At 41.1% G+C, this 19,978-nt stretch overlaps 1 protein-coding gene across 1 annotated transcript in view; it reads left to right on the forward strand.

Annotated features, from left to right (window-relative positions):
* galnt1 (UDP-N-acetyl-alpha-D-galactosamine:polypeptide N-acetylgalactosaminyltransferase 1) overlaps positions 1-16,297 on the forward strand; it is a 55,614-nt gene extending 39,317 nt beyond the window's left edge. The window contains exons 5-14 of the mRNA XM_030749971.1: positions 3,439-3,605; positions 4,238-4,365; positions 4,472-4,551; positions 5,038-5,208; positions 9,122-9,239; positions 9,585-9,765; positions 12,095-12,234; positions 12,332-12,430; positions 12,537-12,671; positions 13,986-16,297. Of these exons, the coding sequence (XP_030605831.1) occupies positions 3,439-3,605; positions 4,238-4,365; positions 4,472-4,551; positions 5,038-5,208; positions 9,122-9,239; positions 9,585-9,765; positions 12,095-12,234; positions 12,332-12,430; positions 12,537-12,671; positions 13,986-14,132 (1,366 nt within the window). The 3' untranslated portion in view covers positions 14,133-16,297. The remainder of the gene's footprint in view (positions 1-3,438; positions 3,606-4,237; positions 4,366-4,471; positions 4,552-5,037; positions 5,209-9,121; positions 9,240-9,584; positions 9,766-12,094; positions 12,235-12,331; positions 12,431-12,536; positions 12,672-13,985) is intronic.
* Positions 16,298-19,978: the final 3,681 nt, after the last annotated feature.

The raw sequence follows: 19,978 nt of genomic DNA on the forward strand, positions 1-19,978 counted from the left end.
AATCAGTTATAAAGTAGAAAACCAACCTTAAAATCTTATTTATACCTGAAAACTCATCAGTTGTAATTTAAACAATACAAAGTGTGCACTTAAGCCAGGAGTGTCAGACACATGAGCTACAGGCCAGAACCGGGCCGGCAAAGGGTCCAATCCAGTGCACTTGGATTGCTTTGCAAACTGGAAATTGGAGATAAGAAGAGCATAATTTTTTTTCATTGTTTTGTGCCAGGAAGCATTTTTTCATAAATCATTAGAAATGGATCAAGTCTTGAGGGAGATTGTCTGAACTGTTAATTTAATTGGAGCCAGAGGTCTGAATCATCATCAGTTTTACAGCCTTCTTACTGACAAAGACATTACCTATGGCCTGCCATACCACACTGAAGCAGGATGCTTCAGCCAAGGAGCCATACCCACACATTACTTTGATTTATGACAGGAACGTTTCTTTGTAATGACAGCAGACTGACTGAATGTGAATCATCTGTTTTTATAACTGGATGGTTCATTAAATGTGAACCTTTTCAAAATGTCTTTGGGCTTCTTTACACCAAAAGAAAGGGGGCAAATCTGGAGGTGTTTTTTTTTGTTTGTTTTTTTAAATAGGGTATTGTTCAATTGCTGTACTCATGTAACACAGTTAAGATCGATCTGGGATGTATGAGGCCCATGAACAGAAATGAGTTTGACACCCCTGGCCTAAACATTGTATACTTGCCAATTTGACCATTTAAAATGAAGTGTCTCTCTGGGAATACTGTGGGGAGCTATTTAAAAAGGTGTGACCCACTGTCTTAACTGCGCTAACATCCATCTTCTCGTGCCTGTTGTCCTCTGTTAGGCGTTTCCATCTTTCACTGTCTCTCAGTAAGAGAGTTTGATGTGTGCGCTCTACACTGCGATGATAATGACTCACACTCTAATTAGTATCACTAATCAAGTGCGATCATGCTGACCCACTATTTCTGTCTTTCTCAGTCTAAATCTGGGGATTTACGCTTGGATGCTCGCTTATTATTCACCCTCAGTTTTCTTTGAAGGTGATTAACATGATTTTTCACAGGGAGCAAAATGGTGATCTAAATGATTTTAGGACTGGTTTAGTTAATTTTTAAGTCTGAGTAGTTTCTCTTTTGTTCAGCTCTTGTATAGACTCACTGTAGCTGCAGCTCTCATAGTCACACAGAGCCTGTATTATCTGTCTCCTAGGAGGTTTTTTTTGCTCTGTGTCTGTAAGTTCAGTTCTCTCTGAAGCCTACAGCCTTACTTATTGCCTATGTTGATGCCTTTGTGAAATCCTGTCTGTTTTAGTTTTTGATGCATATCACACACCTCCTTTTGCACCTTTGTATGTTTTGTTTCTGTTTTGTGGTGTGTCTCCAGCTCTATTATCATTTGCGTTGTTGAATGAGCTTGTCCTAAGCATCTTTGTTTCATTTTGCACTCGGAGTGTTTTGAAGATTTTTGAAATGTGTTGAATATTTTCTAATCTGGTCCATGAATCCACTAAACCAGACTTAACTAAAATAAGCAGATAATACATTAATAGCTTATTTAAAGTAAAAACAAATTTCTGAAATAGTACAGAGTCAGTTTTATAGATACAAATGGTTACATAGTAGTAGACAACAACCTTTGCTAACCAGATTTTACCTAATCAGTTTTTAAAGGACTTGATTGAAGTAACTTGTTCCAGACTTTGTCACACAAAGCTTTTTAATAGACAGTAAATAAATGATGGACCTAGCCAGTGTGACATCATTCATTGTTTTAAGGCTTTAGTTTCTGTATGCTTATCTGGTAGTGATTTCTTAATCACAAGTGAGCCACATACCAAAGCACACCCTACTTTGTCATCTCTTATCAATAAAGGGGACATCCATCCAACTTCTGCCACTTCTTATCTGAGTCCAGGTCGCAGGGGCAGCAGTCTAAGCGGAGACACCCAGACCGCCCACAGTGGGGGGCATTTATGCATTCTGAAGCCAAATGTAATCTCTCCAGCATATCATGGGTCTGTCTGGGGTCCTCATCCCTGTAGGACATGTCTGAAACACCTCACCTGAATGATAGAGCTCCCCACTATATCTCTACTGCTGAGCCCAGACACTCTTTTGCTACTTTCCCACCGCCGAGGTTCCAGAGCCGGAGCAAGTTCCCGTGCCGATCCCAATGAACCGGTGATACAATTAAGAACCACCGCGTTTCTGTGAACTGCTCCTTTACATATGAGCGTGGGCGGGTCCTCGTCTGGACACGGAAGCCGAAGCGCACAAACGTGGGAGAACACGCTCTCCTTTCTTGTGCTGCAAATACGTTTTACGGTCCAAACCAAACTACTGCAGCATCTGTGTGCAGCACAGAGGTAAACACAGACAGCGATTAGAGCAAGACACAAGTACGCACTTTGTGTCCTTTTATCTGTGATATGAACCGAAACGAAGCAGCAAGTTCAGCCTTAGAGCCCAACCTAATTCACAGCCGTGAAAATCGCTTCGCTTTTCTCATGTAATACACATGTAATATGGTAGAAAACTTGATGTTGAGATGGCAGAGTCACGCCCCTCTGCCGCTTTCGGCACGCGTTCCTGGTTCCAGACCAGCTAGTTTGCGGGGCCGGAATTGAACCCGTTTTTCGGCCGAGCACCGAGTACTTCAGTGGTGGAAAACCCGCCTAACGGTTCAAATTATGGCACGGGCTCCGGAACCCTGTTGGTGGGAAAGAGGCCTTTGAGGAAGCTCATTTCTGCCACTTGTATCTATAGTCTCATTCTTTCAGTCACTCCCCACAACTTGTGGTTATAGATGACAGTGGGAGCATAGATCTCTAAATGGGCCAGCAAAAGTACAAAATAATGTCATGCTGTTTTAAACATTGCTTGAAACTGTTGATTTAGACCATAAACTCGGGAGGAAAGTGTTTAATGAGGTATTAAAGTAGGAAGTGGGATAATTTTCTAATAGACTTCTGTACAATCGGACTTCTTTTTGCAACTGACTTCACTTTTCAGGCCATCTAAAATAACTGTAAGGCCTTCCCTCGTGAGTCATATTTGTAATTCCAAAAGTAGATGAAAGGTTCAGTTTGATGTCATATATTCTCTGTACAAGCTTTTGGCTTTCACTCATGTCACTTCTACTGTATGTCTCCTGGATACTTAAGTAGGTACTTTGTGATCTTGACTGCTCCTTATGTGGCATCCCTTTGAGAGGTGGAATTAGTTTGGTAGCCTTTCTCTGAGCCTTCTCAGTTTTTCTTTATACTTTAATTTATTCAGATACCAGATCGAACTTGCAAATGCGAGATGTTATCTGGCCAAAGACTTATATATTGGCAGAAATATTCCTGTAAATATTCTTGTATTCTTATAGCATGGAGTTGATCTTTTTTGACTTATTTTTTTGATTTATGATTTATGTTTTGTTTATTCGCTTTAGGTGCAAGAACAAGTTGTACCCCGATAATCTTCCTCGCACCAGCGTTGTGATTGTATTTCACAATGAGGCTTGGAGCACGCTGCTGCGAACCGTCCACTCGGTCATTGACCGCTCTCCACACACACTGCTGGAGGAGATTGTCCTTGTGGATGATGCCAGCGAGAGAGGTAAACTCACACACACACGCACATTAAAACTCGCTGCAGATAATTCCTTCGGTCTCTCTAGTTTGAGGCTTAGCCTATTTTTTAGAGCTATGATTTTGCTGGATCCTGTGTAGGTAGATGTTTTTGCACAAGTGTGTATGTGTCTGCACTGGAGCCCAAGAGATAGTCAGCGCATACATGCATGAGGGCTGCGTGTGCCACTCCATCCTGTGCAATGCCGTTAATCCCTGTTTGGGGGAGATTAGGTCTTTAATTTGCCAGACGCAGGGATTACACTCTGTTATTACCCTCAATCCCACCACACTCCCCCCCACCACCACCAACAAACCAGCCACTACCACACAGCAGCGTTTCACCCTACGAGACCTCAGGTTAGTTGGTATATGTCACGAGTTGTGTGTTTGTGTTTGCACTTTTGTTTGGGCTGGGAGCAATGGGGAAGACCCTTGCAGGTAGAAGAGATATCGACAGGCATGTGAAGGCACGTACATGAAGGAAAACACACAAACGCACACTTATCTCTGATCCCTGCTGCTACAAATGGAGTGGGTTGGAGGAACAGCTTGTAATCCAGCTTTTGTTTTGTATGTGTCTGTTTTGCATTCTTATCTGTTTATATGTGCATTTATTAGATTTCCTCAAACAGCCGTTGGAGAAGTATGTGAGAAGATTGGAAGTCCCTGTCAAAGTAGTAAGGATGGAGCAGCGATCCGGACTCATTCGTGCTCGCCTCAAGGGAGCGTCCATCTCCACTGGCCAGGTGTGTGTGCATGTGCACATACGTGACATCCAGTCCACAGCAACCTGCTCTCCATATTGTGTTTGCACTTCTAGATTTGTCTTATGTTTTCTCTCCATGCTCTCAGGTCATAACCTTTCTGGATGCTCACTGTGAATGCACAACAGGGTGGCTAGAGCCTCTGCTCGCCCGCATCAAACAAGACAGGTAAGACACACATACACGAAAGATGCACACACCATTGGCAAGCCTGGAAAAAAAAAAAAATCAATAAACTATTGTTGAGCCTGCAGGGGGCTTGCCCTTGTGTTTATCTTGCGCTTAATTACTCATTCTCTGTTTACTGCTACCCGTAAGCAGGTACACACACACACACACACACACACACACACACACACACACCAGCACATGGAGAAAAAACACATGGTTTGCAAAGTGTAATGAGAGATGAGTGACAGCTGGGAAGTTGTTCTATAAAGGTATTTGATTCTAGAGGTGCCACACCTTGGAGATGAGCATGTTCTCTTGATTGATGTCCACCCAGGGTTATGAAAAGCAGGTTGATGTACTGCGTGTGTGTGTGTGTGTGTGTGTGTGTGTGTGTGTGTGTGTGTGTGTGTGTGTGTGTGTGTGTGTGTGTCTGTCTGTCTGTCTGTCTGTCTGTCTGTACTGATGTGTTTTTGTTTGTTGCAGGAAAACAGTGGTGTGCCCCATTATTGACGTTATCGGCGATGATACTTTTGAGTACATGGCGGGATCTGACATGACATATGGAGGATTCAATTGGAAGCTCAACTTCCGCTGGTACCCTGTACCTCAGCGGGAGATGGACCGCCGCAAAGGAGACCGCACTCTGCCTGTCAGGTGGGTGGTACAGCAGGATGAACCTTCAAATTAAATGTCTTTTTAGTAATTATCTTTGTAATATTTATGAAACAAACTGCCACTGTCTATGCTTGAAGTTAAAACTCTTCATTTGAACCAAATAACATGTTTGACCCTGGGCTAATCCTGACCTAGCTGAGTTCTGCTGAGGGGCCCTTATACCTTACCCTTGAGACATGTAAACCATTTGCTATGGCCACACAGTCGCACATGACACCCCAGGGTTCCCACTGCAGCCTTCTATCCTTTGAAACAGTTTGCTCCATCTGTCAGTCTGAGAAAAATTATGCCTGCACTCAGTGGCCACTAAATTAGGTACACCTGTGCAACTGCTCATTAGTGCAAATATCTAATCAGCCAATCACACAGCAGCAACTTAGTTTATTTCAACATGGAGACACAGTCAAGACAACCTGTTGAATTGCAAACTGACCCATCAGAATGAGGAAGAAAGGGGATTTAAGTGACTTTGAATGAGTATTTCCCAAACCACCATTTCTTGGGTTTAGATAGAATGGTCCAAAAAAGAGTGAGCAGAAATGATCTGGGAGAAAATGTTTTGTTGTTGCCAGAAGTCAGAGAATAGCCAGGCTGCTTTGAGCTAAGGAAGGCAACAATAACTCAAATAACCAAGGTATTTGAAGATCAGGGTATGTAGAAGACGATCCATATGGAGCATTGAAGCACATGGGCTACAGCAGACCACCCCAGGTCAGCAAAATTTGATTAAAGAAGACACGTTGCCTGGTCTGATGTGTCTATTCTGCTGTGATGATCATACGGTAGGGTCAGAATTTGATGTAAACAACATGAAGCCATGGATCCATCCTGCCTTATATCAAAATTTCAGAATGCTGCTGGTGTAATGATGTGGGGGATATTTTCTTGGTACAGTTGGGCCCCTTAATACCGACTGAGCATCACTGAAATACCGCAGCCTAGTATACCTGAGTATCATTGCTGACCATGTCCATCACTTTATGACCACAGTGTACTCATATTCTGATGACTTCTTCCAGCAGGATAACGCACCATGTCACAAAGTTCAAATCATCTCAAGCTGGTTTCTTGAACACTGACAGTGAGTTCACTGCACTCAAATGGCCTCCACAGTCAATCCAATAAAGCACCTTTGGGATGTGGCGAAATGGGAGATTCTTATCATGGATTCGCAGTTGAAAAATCTGCAGCAACTGTGTGATGCTATCATGTCTATATGGAGGAAAATCTCTGGGGAATGTTTCCAGCACCTTGTTGAATCTATGCAATGAAGAATTACATCAGTTCTGAAGGCAAAGGGGGGTCCAACCCAGTACTGTTGGTACCTAGATGTAAAAAAGAAAATGTACTAAATAAAAAAAATTCTGTCGGGTTTAAAGAAAACTGAATCAACCAAATGAAAATTTATAAATTGTAATAAATATAAAATGTAGTAAATAATAAATCTAACACTGAGCTTTGGCACTGCTATTTGGAGATAATGGGTGGTGCTTAAAGTATTATACTGCTGCAGTAAAGCCAACATTTTATTTTGTACAAGTGCATAGAAACACATTTACACATAGGAAGCAGTTATCTTTTCCAAGCCGCAGTTGATGAACACAGTAGCCCATTTCAGGCTATTAAACGTAATATATGTTTGTATTTTATCCTCACTTTTGTCAGACACAAAGACACAGACACAACACAGCCATGGAAAGCAAGTACAGACACACCAAAAAACAAGAGCCCTGCACAGTTTGGTTTGGAAGAGAGAAAAGAGAAAGATGAACTGCAGGCTGGGACGTCAACTTAACCCTACTGTTATTTGCTGACGTTGAACATGCAGAAGAGAGAGCGAGCTCACCAGAGCGACGTTTTTTTTTTAAATGTCTCCTTTCATGACCCAAAGGATAGCTCTGCCTCATCCCCTCACAGACATTTTCAACACTGACATGAGGGCGGGCAGAAACGAGGGGCTTCCATAATTTGCAGGCGTCATAGTGAGCTCCTGGCTGTCCGGCACTGTAGAGAACTCACTAATTCTGATATATCACCTAACGGCCTTTTACATTCTTTAATCAGAAACACACAGGCTCTGTGGCTAATCCTTCCTATAAAGGAACTCTTATCTTTTTCAATCCCTGTTTATTCTATAGCTGCTGCTTTGCAGCTGCCCTAACATCTCCATTAGGTTAAGTGAAAAAAGGAATTTGCTTAAAGTGCTATAACCACACAGCAGCAGTCAAACCACTTTACAAACAGTATATATGTTACCATTCAGTTTGCTGCAGTTAATCATAAGAGGTTCTCATGGCAGGAATACTGAAAGAACTTAGCCTCTGCTGTTGAATGCAAGATGTTTATGTGAGATTGTGTTTTTTGTTTTGAGGGTTTTCTTCTTTTGTTTGTAGACCTTGGAACTAAAATCAAGAGCTTATTTCTGCCTGTCTATCATCTCTTTTTCCTGCTCTTGTTTCTGAGTGTGCTTGATGCCAATATTCAAGGTCACACACACGCACATAATATAGCTTATGTAACACCCCCGCGCCCCTGATTTTGGCTGTTTTTCTCAGTTCTGCTTGACAAAATTTTCCTTAGGGGGTCTTTTAAGTGGCCTAAAAAACAAAACTGGGTTGTTGTGTCAGGGCAGGAAATTAATTTACACTAATGACATGATTTACATAAAAAGCCCCTTCTGACACAAAGTGCTTGCACATTATTGCACATATAGGGTTTGCAGAATGAAAATGAAATAAGTCAGTAAACAATAATGCTGATGTGGTTTCAGCCTTTCACGCGTGCAGTTGCCGGGGAATTTCTCTTCATTAGACGATGCAAACTGCAGGTCTTTTGCTGTCACTCTCTGAGGAGCCACATATGTTGACAGCAGAGGAGAAAATCAGTAGCTAAGCTAGTTATTATGGGCTCCTCTACCTTGTAATTTATGGCAATGTGGAGAAGTCTGTACTCACTTGGGAATGTTCTCTTTACTGCTGTGTGACTGTAAAAAAAAAAAAAAAAAAAAAAAGCAAACAGAGAAGATCTAAAGAAATTCTCTGAGCTTACTAAATGGCATTGTGTCATGTAGACTGTAAATCCTCCAGACACAAAGCTGAAAATTACCCACCTTTTGATGGTTTTTACAGTGGCAGTGTTTCTGTTTATTTCAGTCCCATGATATGTTGAGACAATAAACGCTGCTTTTATGTATGTAAGCGCCAATCTCTGTTTAGATAAATGGCTTTAATTAGGATCAAGGATTTACTGTAAATTAGTGGGTTTTTGTTTTATTGCGGTGTGTTTGAGTCATAAAAATAGTGATTTATTGTGAGCTGGAGCATTTAGAAAGCTTTGATATCTCTTCAGTAAGAAAGACAAGGATACATCTATTGTGTTAGCTTGGCAGTTATTGTCTTTCATTATAAAACCACATTCATGAACTGTTTGACAAACTTGTTTTTCCGTTTCTGGCTTTCTTATTGTTTTTCACTCTCGGCCAGCGGCTGGGCATACACCGTCAATCTGCGTGTGTTCAGGATATGTTTGTCTGTTTGTATGCAACGTATTGTGTTTTTGTAAGCGATCATAGATTTTAAGCAAAAGCAAAAACAGGCAGCGGAGGAAAAATAAGCCTGCCCTACAGAGGAGGAAACTATTCTGTAAGTGGGAGGAAAAAAAAGGGAAGAGGCCTTGGGGCCATTTAACTCTGACATGACTGTCACAGTAACGGAGAAGAGAGGAAAAAAAATAGGAACTCAGCAGAGAACAGGGGGTGAGAGCAGGGAAATCTAAAACTCCGATGGGATGTGTAGATACTGAATGACCTTTAGAAAGAAGGCCGTCAGTGATTTTTAAGTGGCACTAACCAGCCTCGCTCTTAATTTACCTTTTCTCTGATGTCTCTGTCCAGGACTCCCACCATGGCAGGCGGCTTGTTCTCCATAGACAGAGATTATTTCCAGGAGATTGGCACATATGACGCAGGCATGGACATCTGGGGTGGAGAGAACCTGGAAATCTCTTTCAGAGTGAGTGAACACACCCACTGACGATTGACATGACTTTATTCTTCCATTCAGAAGTGTCAGCTAGGGTTCAGAAACGCGCACAGACACACACACAGATGTTACACCTCTAAATTGACTTCTCTGAATAAATTGTTGACCTGACTAAGACTTCATCAGACGTCATCCAGGCTGGCATCTAGTCAAACTTATTCAGACTGTCATAACACAGACAGGACCAGTCTGCGTCATCCATCTCCCAGCTGAGTTCACTGGTCTGTTTTAGCCCGTTAGATGGCCAGGACTTAAAGTATGTCTACTCTGCAATTTATTCTTTATATTGGTGTTGACGAGGCTTCTTTCTCATAGATTTGGCAGTGTGGTGGGACTCTAGAGATTGTCACATGCTCTCACGTGGGTCATGTGTTCAGAAAGGCGACGCCCTACACATTTCCCGGAGGAACGGGACAGATCATCAACAAAAACAACCGGCGTCTAGCAGAAGTTTGGATGGATGAATTTAAAAACTTCTTCTACATCATCTCTCCTGGTGAGTTTTGTCGCGCGTGTTTGTATTTGAGTGTTTGCGTTCATGTATGTGCTCATGTGTGGAGGTTAATCTCTGTGGCAGGTGTGATCTATCCATTAACCCGCTGACTGCGTGATATTGCAGTGGTGACCCAACAGTGCAGGATGGGGGGAGGCAGCGAGTAATTTCACGCTACAAAGCATCTGTTAGCTTGCATGAACACACACAAGCTTGCAACGGAGAGGCAGATCTCCTGAAATTAAGAATATTTTTAGATGCAGAGCGCTTCGTGGAACACTCTTATACTCACTCAGTTTTGTTTAGCAACTGCTGGTTGTCCACAAGGGGTGTTCTCTTATTCTTACACTGGTTCCGTCTACCCAGTTTTTATAATGAAAGGCTTTCTGAGCTGGAAGGAAAGTTCAGCATTAATTAGATCAGTTCTCCAGTATATCAGTGAGATCATAGACTGTATGTAAAAGATGGGCATGAGCTTCTAGGTCTGAAAAGTGAATCTGCATTCATTCTAATGGGGATACTCCTCTGCTTGTAAAAAGAAGCCTGAATGCATAGAAGTTTTTTTTTTGTTTGTTTGTTTGTTTTTTAAAAAAAGGTCATGGCTCATCTCACCAACTGTTTATTTATTGCACATAGTCCATTTTTTGTTTATTTTGTTTTAAAATATTTACTCCCAATTACACAAACTCCAGCTTCCTCCTCAAAGACATGCATGTTAGGGTAATTAGTGATTCCAAATTGGTTGTAGGGATTAATGTGATTGGGAATGGTTACCTGTCTCTCTGTGTTAGTGACCTCTGACCTCTGACCTCTCACAGCTTGGATAGGCTCCAGCCCCCCAGCAACCCTGAATTGGATAAACTGTTAAGAGTATGGATTTAAAAAAAAAAAAAAAAAAAAAAAAAAGAGTATGGATACATGGAGACATAAATGGATATAAGGGGAGATGTTGACTTTAATTTTTAATGTAGTTGGTAATAGTGATGCAAAGTTAAAAGAAAAAGCTGAAGAGAAGGGCACTCAGTAGAGCACTTACCTCCCGGCAGGCGCATTTTCCACCTACTCCACCGCTCTGCGCTGTCTACTTTTTAATTTTCCTTAAAAAAATTTTTTTTGCGCCATTCGCCGTCTCCATTTCCAGCGCCATGTGGACGCACGTCGCAATATTTACATTCTTTCAATCTGAGGCATTTGATTGGTTCACGACTGCCATGTGCTACTATCAAGGTCACAATGCGCCTGCTACTTTGGCATGCCCCCCTGCTACTCCAAAACAATTTGAAAGCCCTGACAACTATAAAATATGATTTTATATTTTTGTGAATTTTGGCATTTGGCTGCAGTGCTACCTCCTTTTAGATGATTGTTTTATGGTATTTTTATGGTACTTGTTTTAAACGTTTTAATTTTTAATTTTCTTATGTTATTTATTGTTCTTAATGTTTTTATTTATTTATTTTTATTTTATTATTTTATTTATTTATTTATATATTTTTATTTTTATTTAGTATAGTCCTTGGGGTTACAGATCTTGTACAGCACTTTGGTCAACGTCGTTGTTTTAAATGTGCTTTATAAATAAACTTGACTTGACTTGACTTGACTTGTGAAAAAAAAATTAGTAAGCTAATGCAACCCCCCCCCCCCCCCAAAAAAAAAAAAAAAAAACAAAACCCACCAGGCTTAAAAGTTTTCTTGGCTAGAATTGTGTTTCAAAACTTTTTGAGATTGTGTAATTATGTTCATACTGTCTCTATCTCACAACAAATATTAAACATTCCTGGTTCCAGATCATGATCCAGATCAGCACCAAAATGTAATCAATTGTTGCTTGCACCAACCCCAACAATTCCAGAAACTTTCATCAAAATCCGTTCATGATTTTCTGAGTTATTCTGCAAACAGCCAAACGCGACTGAACACGTAACTTCTCCACCTGTGGGCAGTGGGCGAGCTAATAATGGAAGTAATGGAGCATGCGACTCATCTCAACATGAACACTTTCTGTTGACTGAGTATATAGAATAACAAGTGGACTGTCTTGCTAAACAGGCTAGACCTTACTGAATTTAAGCCAAAGGACCGCACCTTTTCTAAACATGATTTGATCCTCAACAAATAGATTTGAGGAGTATCTCAACTTTACTGTGTTTTTTGTTTGTTTTCCTTTCTAAGCGCAAAACAAATAAGTGGAAGCTGGAGCTTCACAGTGTTCAGCTTGTGGCCCTCTTTAATCTTGACATAATTTAAATAAAGCTTATTCACACGGGGCTGTGGGAGCACATAGTATCTTGTCTGAGCTTCGTGTGTGTGTGTGTGTGTGTGTGTCCAGGTGTGACCAAAGTAGACTATGGTGATATCACATCTCGCACTGCTCTGAGGCAGAAGCTTCAGTGTAAACCCTTCAGTTGGTACTTGGAGAACATCTACCCCGACTCCCAGATCCCTCGGCACTATTTCTCGCTGGGAGAGGTACGCTTACTCACACAAACAAGACTAGAATCTATGTGTATCAGATTTATGGGTGAATATTCAGGTCATGAATTTGCTTCCTGTGTGTTTGGTTCAGATCCGTAATGTGGAGACTAACCAGTGTCTGGACAACATGGCCCGCAAGGAGAACGAGAAGGTCGGCATTTTCAACTGTCATGGGATGGGAGGCAACCAGGTAACAGATAAATAACAAAAATACTGGAACTAAGCAAGCATCAAAGTGTAAATGATGAACACTGTTAACATTACCATAACATTACACTTGTATGTGATGCTTGCAGGTTTTCTCCTACACGGCCAACAAAGAGATCAGGACAGATGACCTATGTCTAGATGTGTCCAAGCTAAACGGACCTGTTATGATGCTCAAGTGCCATCATCTCAAAGGCAACCAGCTCTGGGAGTATGATTCTGTGGTGAGTGGAAGAAATGATGAAAAATGTCAAAAAAAAAAAACAACTCACAGTGACACTGAAAAGCTGGTTCATGCATTCAAGATTCAAGAGACTTTATTTTCCATTTGCACTCGCACGCAAGGTTTGGATACACAGGAATTCTCGTGCAGAGTTTGAATAACAGTGCAAAAAGTATAAAATATATATATATATACATGCACAAAATATAAAGAGTAGGAAATAGCAGTGCAGATATAAAAAATGTAGATAGTAAATTGAAAAAAAGGTTATATTTTTCACATATTAGCTTCTCTTCAATGACTCTGTGTTAAATCCACAATTTAATTTAATACAAAATCTTGAATAATCAGGCCCCATCTCATCTTAAACCCCTTATCACTCCAACAGGGCACTTCACTCTCAGACTGCGGGCTTAATTTGTGGTTCCTAGAGTTTCTAAAAGTAGAGTGGGAGGCAGACCCTTCAGCTATCAGGTTCCTCTTCTGTGGAGTCAGCTTCCAGTTTGGCTTCAGGAGACAGACACTCTCTACTTTTAAGATTAGGCTTAAAACGTTCTGATGTTTCTGCCGCAGGTTTCTTCCCGTTTTCCCTTCCCACTGTCTCCAAATGCTCGTCTGACTGTTGGCAATTTCTCCCAAATACTGTAGGGGTTTTACCTTAAAATATAAAGCGCCTTGAGGTCACTATTGTTGTGACTTGGCTCTGTATAAATAAAATTGAATGGAATTGAACTGAATACTATTAGGTTCTCATGCAGGTCTTGACAGGTATAGAAAATAGTTCATTTACAGCAGGAAAACTTGGAAAGTTCTAAAAGCTCACCCTTTTTTTTCACTTATGAAATGAAAACAATGGAGGCAGATGCTGTAAAATGCAAAATAAACCAACAAATATTCAAATTTGCTAAAAATTCAAATTAATAATCACCTAAATTTTAGTATTTTCTATTGCATAAACATGCTTTTTTGCAGCAGTTTACATTAAGTCAGTGGAACATAATAAACCTTTTCTAACCCCAGTACACATTAATTATGACATCACATAATTCAAACTAGCGTCATTTCAGTGTGTGGATTATTTATTGTCACACTTTGGTGATTTATCATCGTTGACGCATTACCCAACCCAACCACAGCATTCCCAAGACTGTGAGCCAAAACTGAGCCTCAAAATTAAAGACTCAAACAAGGAAACTTAATATTTAAAATATAAGGAATCGTGTGTAGCATTTTTAAGTAAAGACAGATTTACATGTTCCTGTAAAAGAGCCTTTCAAAAGCCTGATTTGCATCTCTGTGTTTCCCCGCTGTGCAGAAGCTGACCCTGATCCATGTTAATAGTAACCAGTGTCTGGACAAGGCCAGCGAGGAGGACAGCCAGGTGCCCAGCGTCAGAGACTGCACCCACACACGGTCCCAACAGTGGCTGCTCCGCAATGTCACACTACCAGAAGTCTTCTGACCACACTCTGCACACTCCCCAATGCACGCATTCACACACACAGCGGCCCAGAAGAAGAAATAAAGAGGAACGGACATGTTTTTTGTTGTTTTTTTTTAAAAAAGTCGGGCACCAGGAATGAAAAAGACTTCCCCACGATGGGACTTGGGAAGAAAGGAGGATGGATTGGACGGTACTACTTCTGCCAGATGTCAGAGGAAGGAGTGTGTTCAAGCCTCCTTAGAGTGAGAAGAGAGAGAAGCCTCCCTCTAAGAGACGATGGCTGTTGTTTTACATTCATTTTGTTTGTTTTTTTAAAGATTTTAACCGTGGAGAGTTGACTCGCTCCTGTGTGTGAAGACGAGAACTAACCGGTGGAGTCAATCACGGCTTCTGTGGACAAGGCAGTCCACGGCTCAACTCATTACTTAACGTTTACTGACTGCCTCTTACAGTATGAGTGTGTGCACTTATGTGTATGTGTGTGTGTATGTGTACTGAGATGAATGTATGCTTCAAGAAGGGGACCGAATTCCTCGATTTTTTTTTTTTTTTTTTTTTTTCTTTTTCATCTTTGTTTTATTTAATTTTGTAATGGATTTTGAAAATGCACTTCTGTGAAGAAGGATGTGTGTGTGTGTGTGTGTGTGTGTGTGTGTGTGTGTGTGTGTGTGTGTGTGTGTGTGTGTGTGTGTGTGTGTGAATGAGAGAAGCTGTGGTGTGTGTGTGTGTGAATGAGAGAAGCTGTGGTGTGTGTGTGTGTGTGTGTGCTCATCAGAGCCACTCCTATGGTCTAGCAGCAGTGTATGTCTCCCTCTGGTGTTACTCTTTAGCATTTCATCTTACAGACTGAAGCCTCCAAGCAGGGGGACAGCACATACACATAAAAAAAAAAACAAGAAAAGTGATCATGAGGACCTGACGTCTGCCATCAGCAGAAATCTAGAGATAGAGAAATATGATGTTTGTGATATCTTAAGATTTCTATGTCCAGTTTTTACATGGCTTGTCTGTTTCTACTGTTTCAGTAACCCTAGTTTGTCTGTCCGTCTCTGTTGTCTTTAAAGATATTTAACATAGAGCTAACACACACACACGCACCCACTCAAAGGATACACAAGTCTGTTACTGATGTTCACTGCCTATTGTAGTGTTCAATCACAAGAAACTCCACAGTAAGGCACTACAGAGCCCCCCCCCCAATACACACACACACACGCTGTATACATATAGGAAAAAGGCTGCCTTAGCCTGATACTTCAGTCCATTTTGTCATATCGTCTTCTCAATGACCTAAAAAAAAAAAAAAAAAATAACACTCCAAGGGCTTCTTTCCTCCAGTGGAGTGTGTGGATGTTTGCATTTGTGTGGGTGTGAGCGTGTGTTTCTTCAGTACTAATCCCAGTACATTAGCTCCCTGTTTACTAGAACAAACAGCACTCCTGATTCCTCGCTATTGGACAAGCAAGCACCCGTAGCGCGGACTGGCAGCAGATTAGCATATCCCTGCTTCCTCCGTCGTACTAAAAGCGAAACGCTGTTATTTTCTAAACAGAGCCGGGCCCCTGCACTCCCCCGTGGACGTATCTACAGCAGGAATGTGGCTTCACTATGAGAATTAATCAGGGACAGAATAAAAGCTGTAGAGAGTCAAAAGGAGTGAAAGGGTTGAACTGTGGATTGCAGAGAGCACAGCAGATGACATATCTTAATCCATTACTACGTTTCTCTCAGTTGGCAAGCTCACCTGCAGTATTTTATTATTCATATCTCAGTCAGAGGTAATGTGCATCTTTTTCATTTCCACTATCACGCCGCCTTTCTTTTTTTTTTTTTAATCACTCCTGCTGCGAGTCAGGGCACGAGGTGATTTCAAAAAAAAGATTTTTAAACATTTCAGCTTCCTCCAATGGAGGAAGGGTTTACACAAAGGACACGACATCAGTTCATCTTTGCTGTGGACATGGCAGTGAGAAGAGGCCATCAACAGATATATATAATTTTGTTTTTCAACGTCTGAGCGAGTGACTGTGGTGAAAATGTGAGAGGTTTTTTTCTGATTGTGAGACAGAGACGGGAGCGTATCGATTGTTGTCATTTCGAGAGACAGCAGGGTTTGAAATGAACTGACATGTCCAGGCTTCCACACTGAGCTGATCCAAATGTAGAAAATAAAAGTGAAATCGTTTACAAAACACTTGGAGGTGCCTGTTGATTTCTGCTGCCTTCAGTCTCCACAGATGCACCACAAACAAACGGTGCATCGAAATTTGTGCTGCTTAATTACATAATCCAACCAGAATTGAACTTTTAGGCTGCTATTTATATTTGGGAGTTTAGAAACGTTTTAAACTTTTATTGTTTATTAGCTTGTAGTTTCTTTCTATGATGCTTTTTGCTGATCACTGGAATATTACATTCCAGCACATGCGTGCTTGTCCGGCTCAGAGACAAACACTGCAGCGTAACTTTTAGAGCCTGTTTCTCCCTTTTTCCTATATGAAGAAGCAAGTAATAACTTGTGGGATCTTAAGTGAGTATTTAATCCCAGCTGGTTCTAAAAATTACACAAAATTCAGAAGCAAAAATGATTAAAGAGTTCAAATTTTATGACCTATACTATATATATTACTGTATTTTGTACATCTAACTCAACTGGAAAGCACTTTGGGCATTACAACTTTTTTAAAATATGTGTTTATATTCATCAGCCACTTTATTAACTGCTGCTGTCTAACTGCTCATTAATGCAAATCACATGGCACAAACTCAGAGCCTTTAGGCATGTAGTTCAATCCGAGTGTCAGAATGGAGAAGAAAGGTCATTTAAGTTACTTTGAGTATTTCAGAAACTTCTAGAGTGAGATTTTCCAGTACAACCATCCCTAAGGTTTACAGAGAAAGAGAGAAAATATCCAGTGAGCAGCAGATATCTGGGGAAAGTGCTTTGTTGTTGCACCAGGTCAGAGGAGAATGGCCAGACTGCGGGTGCCGCTTCCTAAGAACAGGAAACTGACTCTACAGTTCATACAGGCTCACCAACCTTGGACAAGAGGACACTGGAAAAATGTAACCTGCTCTGATGAGTCTCCAATTCTGCTGCAACAATTTGAAAGTAAGGTCAGACTTTGGCGTGAACAACATGAAACCATGGATCCATCCTGCCCTGTATCAGCATTTCAGGCTGCTGGTGGTGTGATGGTGTGGGGAATATCTTCTTGGCACACTTCGGGTTTCTTAGCACCAACCGAGGATTATTTAAATACCACAGCCGATCTGAGTATTATTGCTGACCATGTCTATCCCTTTTATGACCACAGTGTAGCCATCCTCTGAAGGCTGCTTCTGGCAGGTTAATGCTCCATGTCACAAAGCTCAGATCTTCACAAGCTGGTTTCTGGAACATCTCAGTGAGCTCACTGTACTCAAATGGCCTCCACAGTCACCATATTTTAATCCAGTAGAGCCTTTGGGATGAAATGGAAAATTTTCATCATGGATGTGTTGCCAACAAATCTGCAGCAACTGTTCGATGCTGTCATGCCAGTATGGACCGAATGTTTCCATCACTTTGTTGAATCTATGCCACTTCTAATTAAGACAGCGCTGAAGGCAAAGGCGGTCCACCCCGGTACTAGCAAGTTGTACCTAATTAAGTGGCTGGTGAGTATAAATAAAGGTCACTCTACTGTTAGACTAACACATTTTGACTCGTGGCCTTTATCCTTGGCAATGATTACACCAATGAAGGCCACAAGTCAAAACCTGTGGTCTCACAATGAACCCATTCATCCACAACATTAAAACGTCTTGCAGTTGAACTGAATAAGATCATCACAATGTTCTGCCGGGAAAACTCAGGTCCTGGCAGTCGTGCAGACGTTACTTTGATGCAGATCAGCAACAACGCTCCCCAACAGCACTAGCCTAACTCAGCTGTGTAATGCCTGATGCACCAGTGGCACTGACCACTGGTGGAGGTAAAGACTGAAAAGATGAGGAGGGAAAACATGTCAGTAGCCTCCACCTGTAAAACTAATACTGTTTTAGGGGTTGACTCATTGTTGCCCCTCTAGTGCACCTGTTGTTAATTTCATCAACACCAAAGCAGCTGAAACTGATGAACAGCCCCCCTCTGCTACTTAACTGACCAGATCAGTATTCCAGTTTAATTGACTTGATGCTATACTCTGATTAAAAAGTGTTTGTAATTTGTTTTTGAGCAGTATTTGCTGATACTACATTAAAAAATAGTGGCCTAAGTCATTAAAAAATGACTTGGGCCACTATTTTAGGAGGGTGACAATATATCCTATACATATATAGTATTGATTATCTTGTGTAAGAAAATCTGACTTAAAATAGTCTGTTGCCAAACTCCTTGAGGAACTGAGCTGTTAATAGGAGGAGGAGGAGCATTTACAGACCACATGTTCTTAGTGAGTGAACTGTGATCAGTGCTGCTGGAGACGCTGGTGGGTGTTAAATAGATAAATATCGCTGCTCTTCTGGAAGTGAGAAGCACTGTGCTACAGGAGAGGTGAGTCCGGACTGAAACAAGATAAGTCCTGTGGGGAAAAGACTGTCCTCTTCATAAACATGACCGTGTGGTATGAATGCAGCTGAGTCAGGCCGCAGAGTGTTTGTGGAGAGTGGATTATTTAAATTCCTCAGCTTGATCTGTTGAATTATTCATTTTTCAGGATTAGGCCCAGTGAGAACCACCAGGAAGACATTAGACGACAACGCTTTGCATGCACATCTTTGATAAATGTGGGGATGGCTCAGAATTTGTTTTTTGAAAGTGTTTTTATAGTAAACAAGGTGCCGGGGTGAATTCATTACACGGCTTCTCAGTACCACTTCAGTCTCTAAAAGAAAAACAAAAAAACAATCAGCATCTCGAAGTTGTGTTCTTTTGGCCAAAGCAAGATTATGAATCTCTTAGCTGGTCAGAAAAGCAGAGTGCTTGGGAGTAAATCTTCAGAGAGAGACCCTGAATCTGTTTCTTTACTCACTTCAGGTCCTCATCTTCTCCGCAGAGCCAAGAAAAGTCTTAAAGGAGACACCTGTGCTGTGCTTCTGTGTGCAAATGTTTGTGTCATTCAGGAGATTTAGAGCTGTGCAAGCTTGGGAAGACTTTGCTCTAGTTTATGTGCTGCATTGTGGGTTCATAAGAGCTACGTGGAGCCTTTGATCTGAAGAATTGAAGCTGAATCGCAGCCCAGAGGAAAACTCAGAGAAAAGAGAGAATACTGAAGTGTGTTCAGAGCAACAGAGTGAATTTATTAACTTAGAAGTCTGCCCATCAAATGTTTGTTTTAAGCTTTTGATTTTTTTTTTTTTTTTTTTTTTTTTTTTTTTTTTTTTTTTTTTTTTTTTTTTTTTTTTTTTTTTTTTGTTTGTGAAGTGGGTTTAGTACTAAGAAGCTATATTTTTAGATGTTTAAATCAGACAATCAGACTTGGAGTTTAACAAAAGGATTAAATTAACTGTTCAGGAATTGCAGCTATTTTAATACATAGTTTCCCATTTTCAGAGGCCATTTCCTCCCTCGAGGAGTTCTGCCAGGCCTGTACTGCAGCTGCCTCCAGTTGCTGCTTGATTGTGGGTCTTTCTGCATTCAGTTTTGTATTTAATAAATGAAAAGCATGCTTTGCTGGGTTGAGATCAGGTGATTGCCTTGGGTATTGGGTTGATTTGCACTGTGAAGCGCTGGCCAGTCAGTTTTACAGCATTTGGCTGCATGTGAGCAGAGAGTACACTTCACAATTCACCCTGCTTCTTCTACCAGCAGTCACATTATCAATAAACACTAGTGACCCGGTGCCATTTATTCCCATACCATAACATTACCTCCACCATGA

This window comes from Archocentrus centrarchus, chromosome 16 (genome assembly GCF_007364275.1).
Source record: "Archocentrus centrarchus isolate MPI-CPG fArcCen1 chromosome 16, fArcCen1, whole genome shotgun sequence".
NCBI classification, from domain to species: domain Eukaryota; kingdom Metazoa; phylum Chordata; class Actinopteri; order Cichliformes; family Cichlidae; genus Archocentrus; species Archocentrus centrarchus.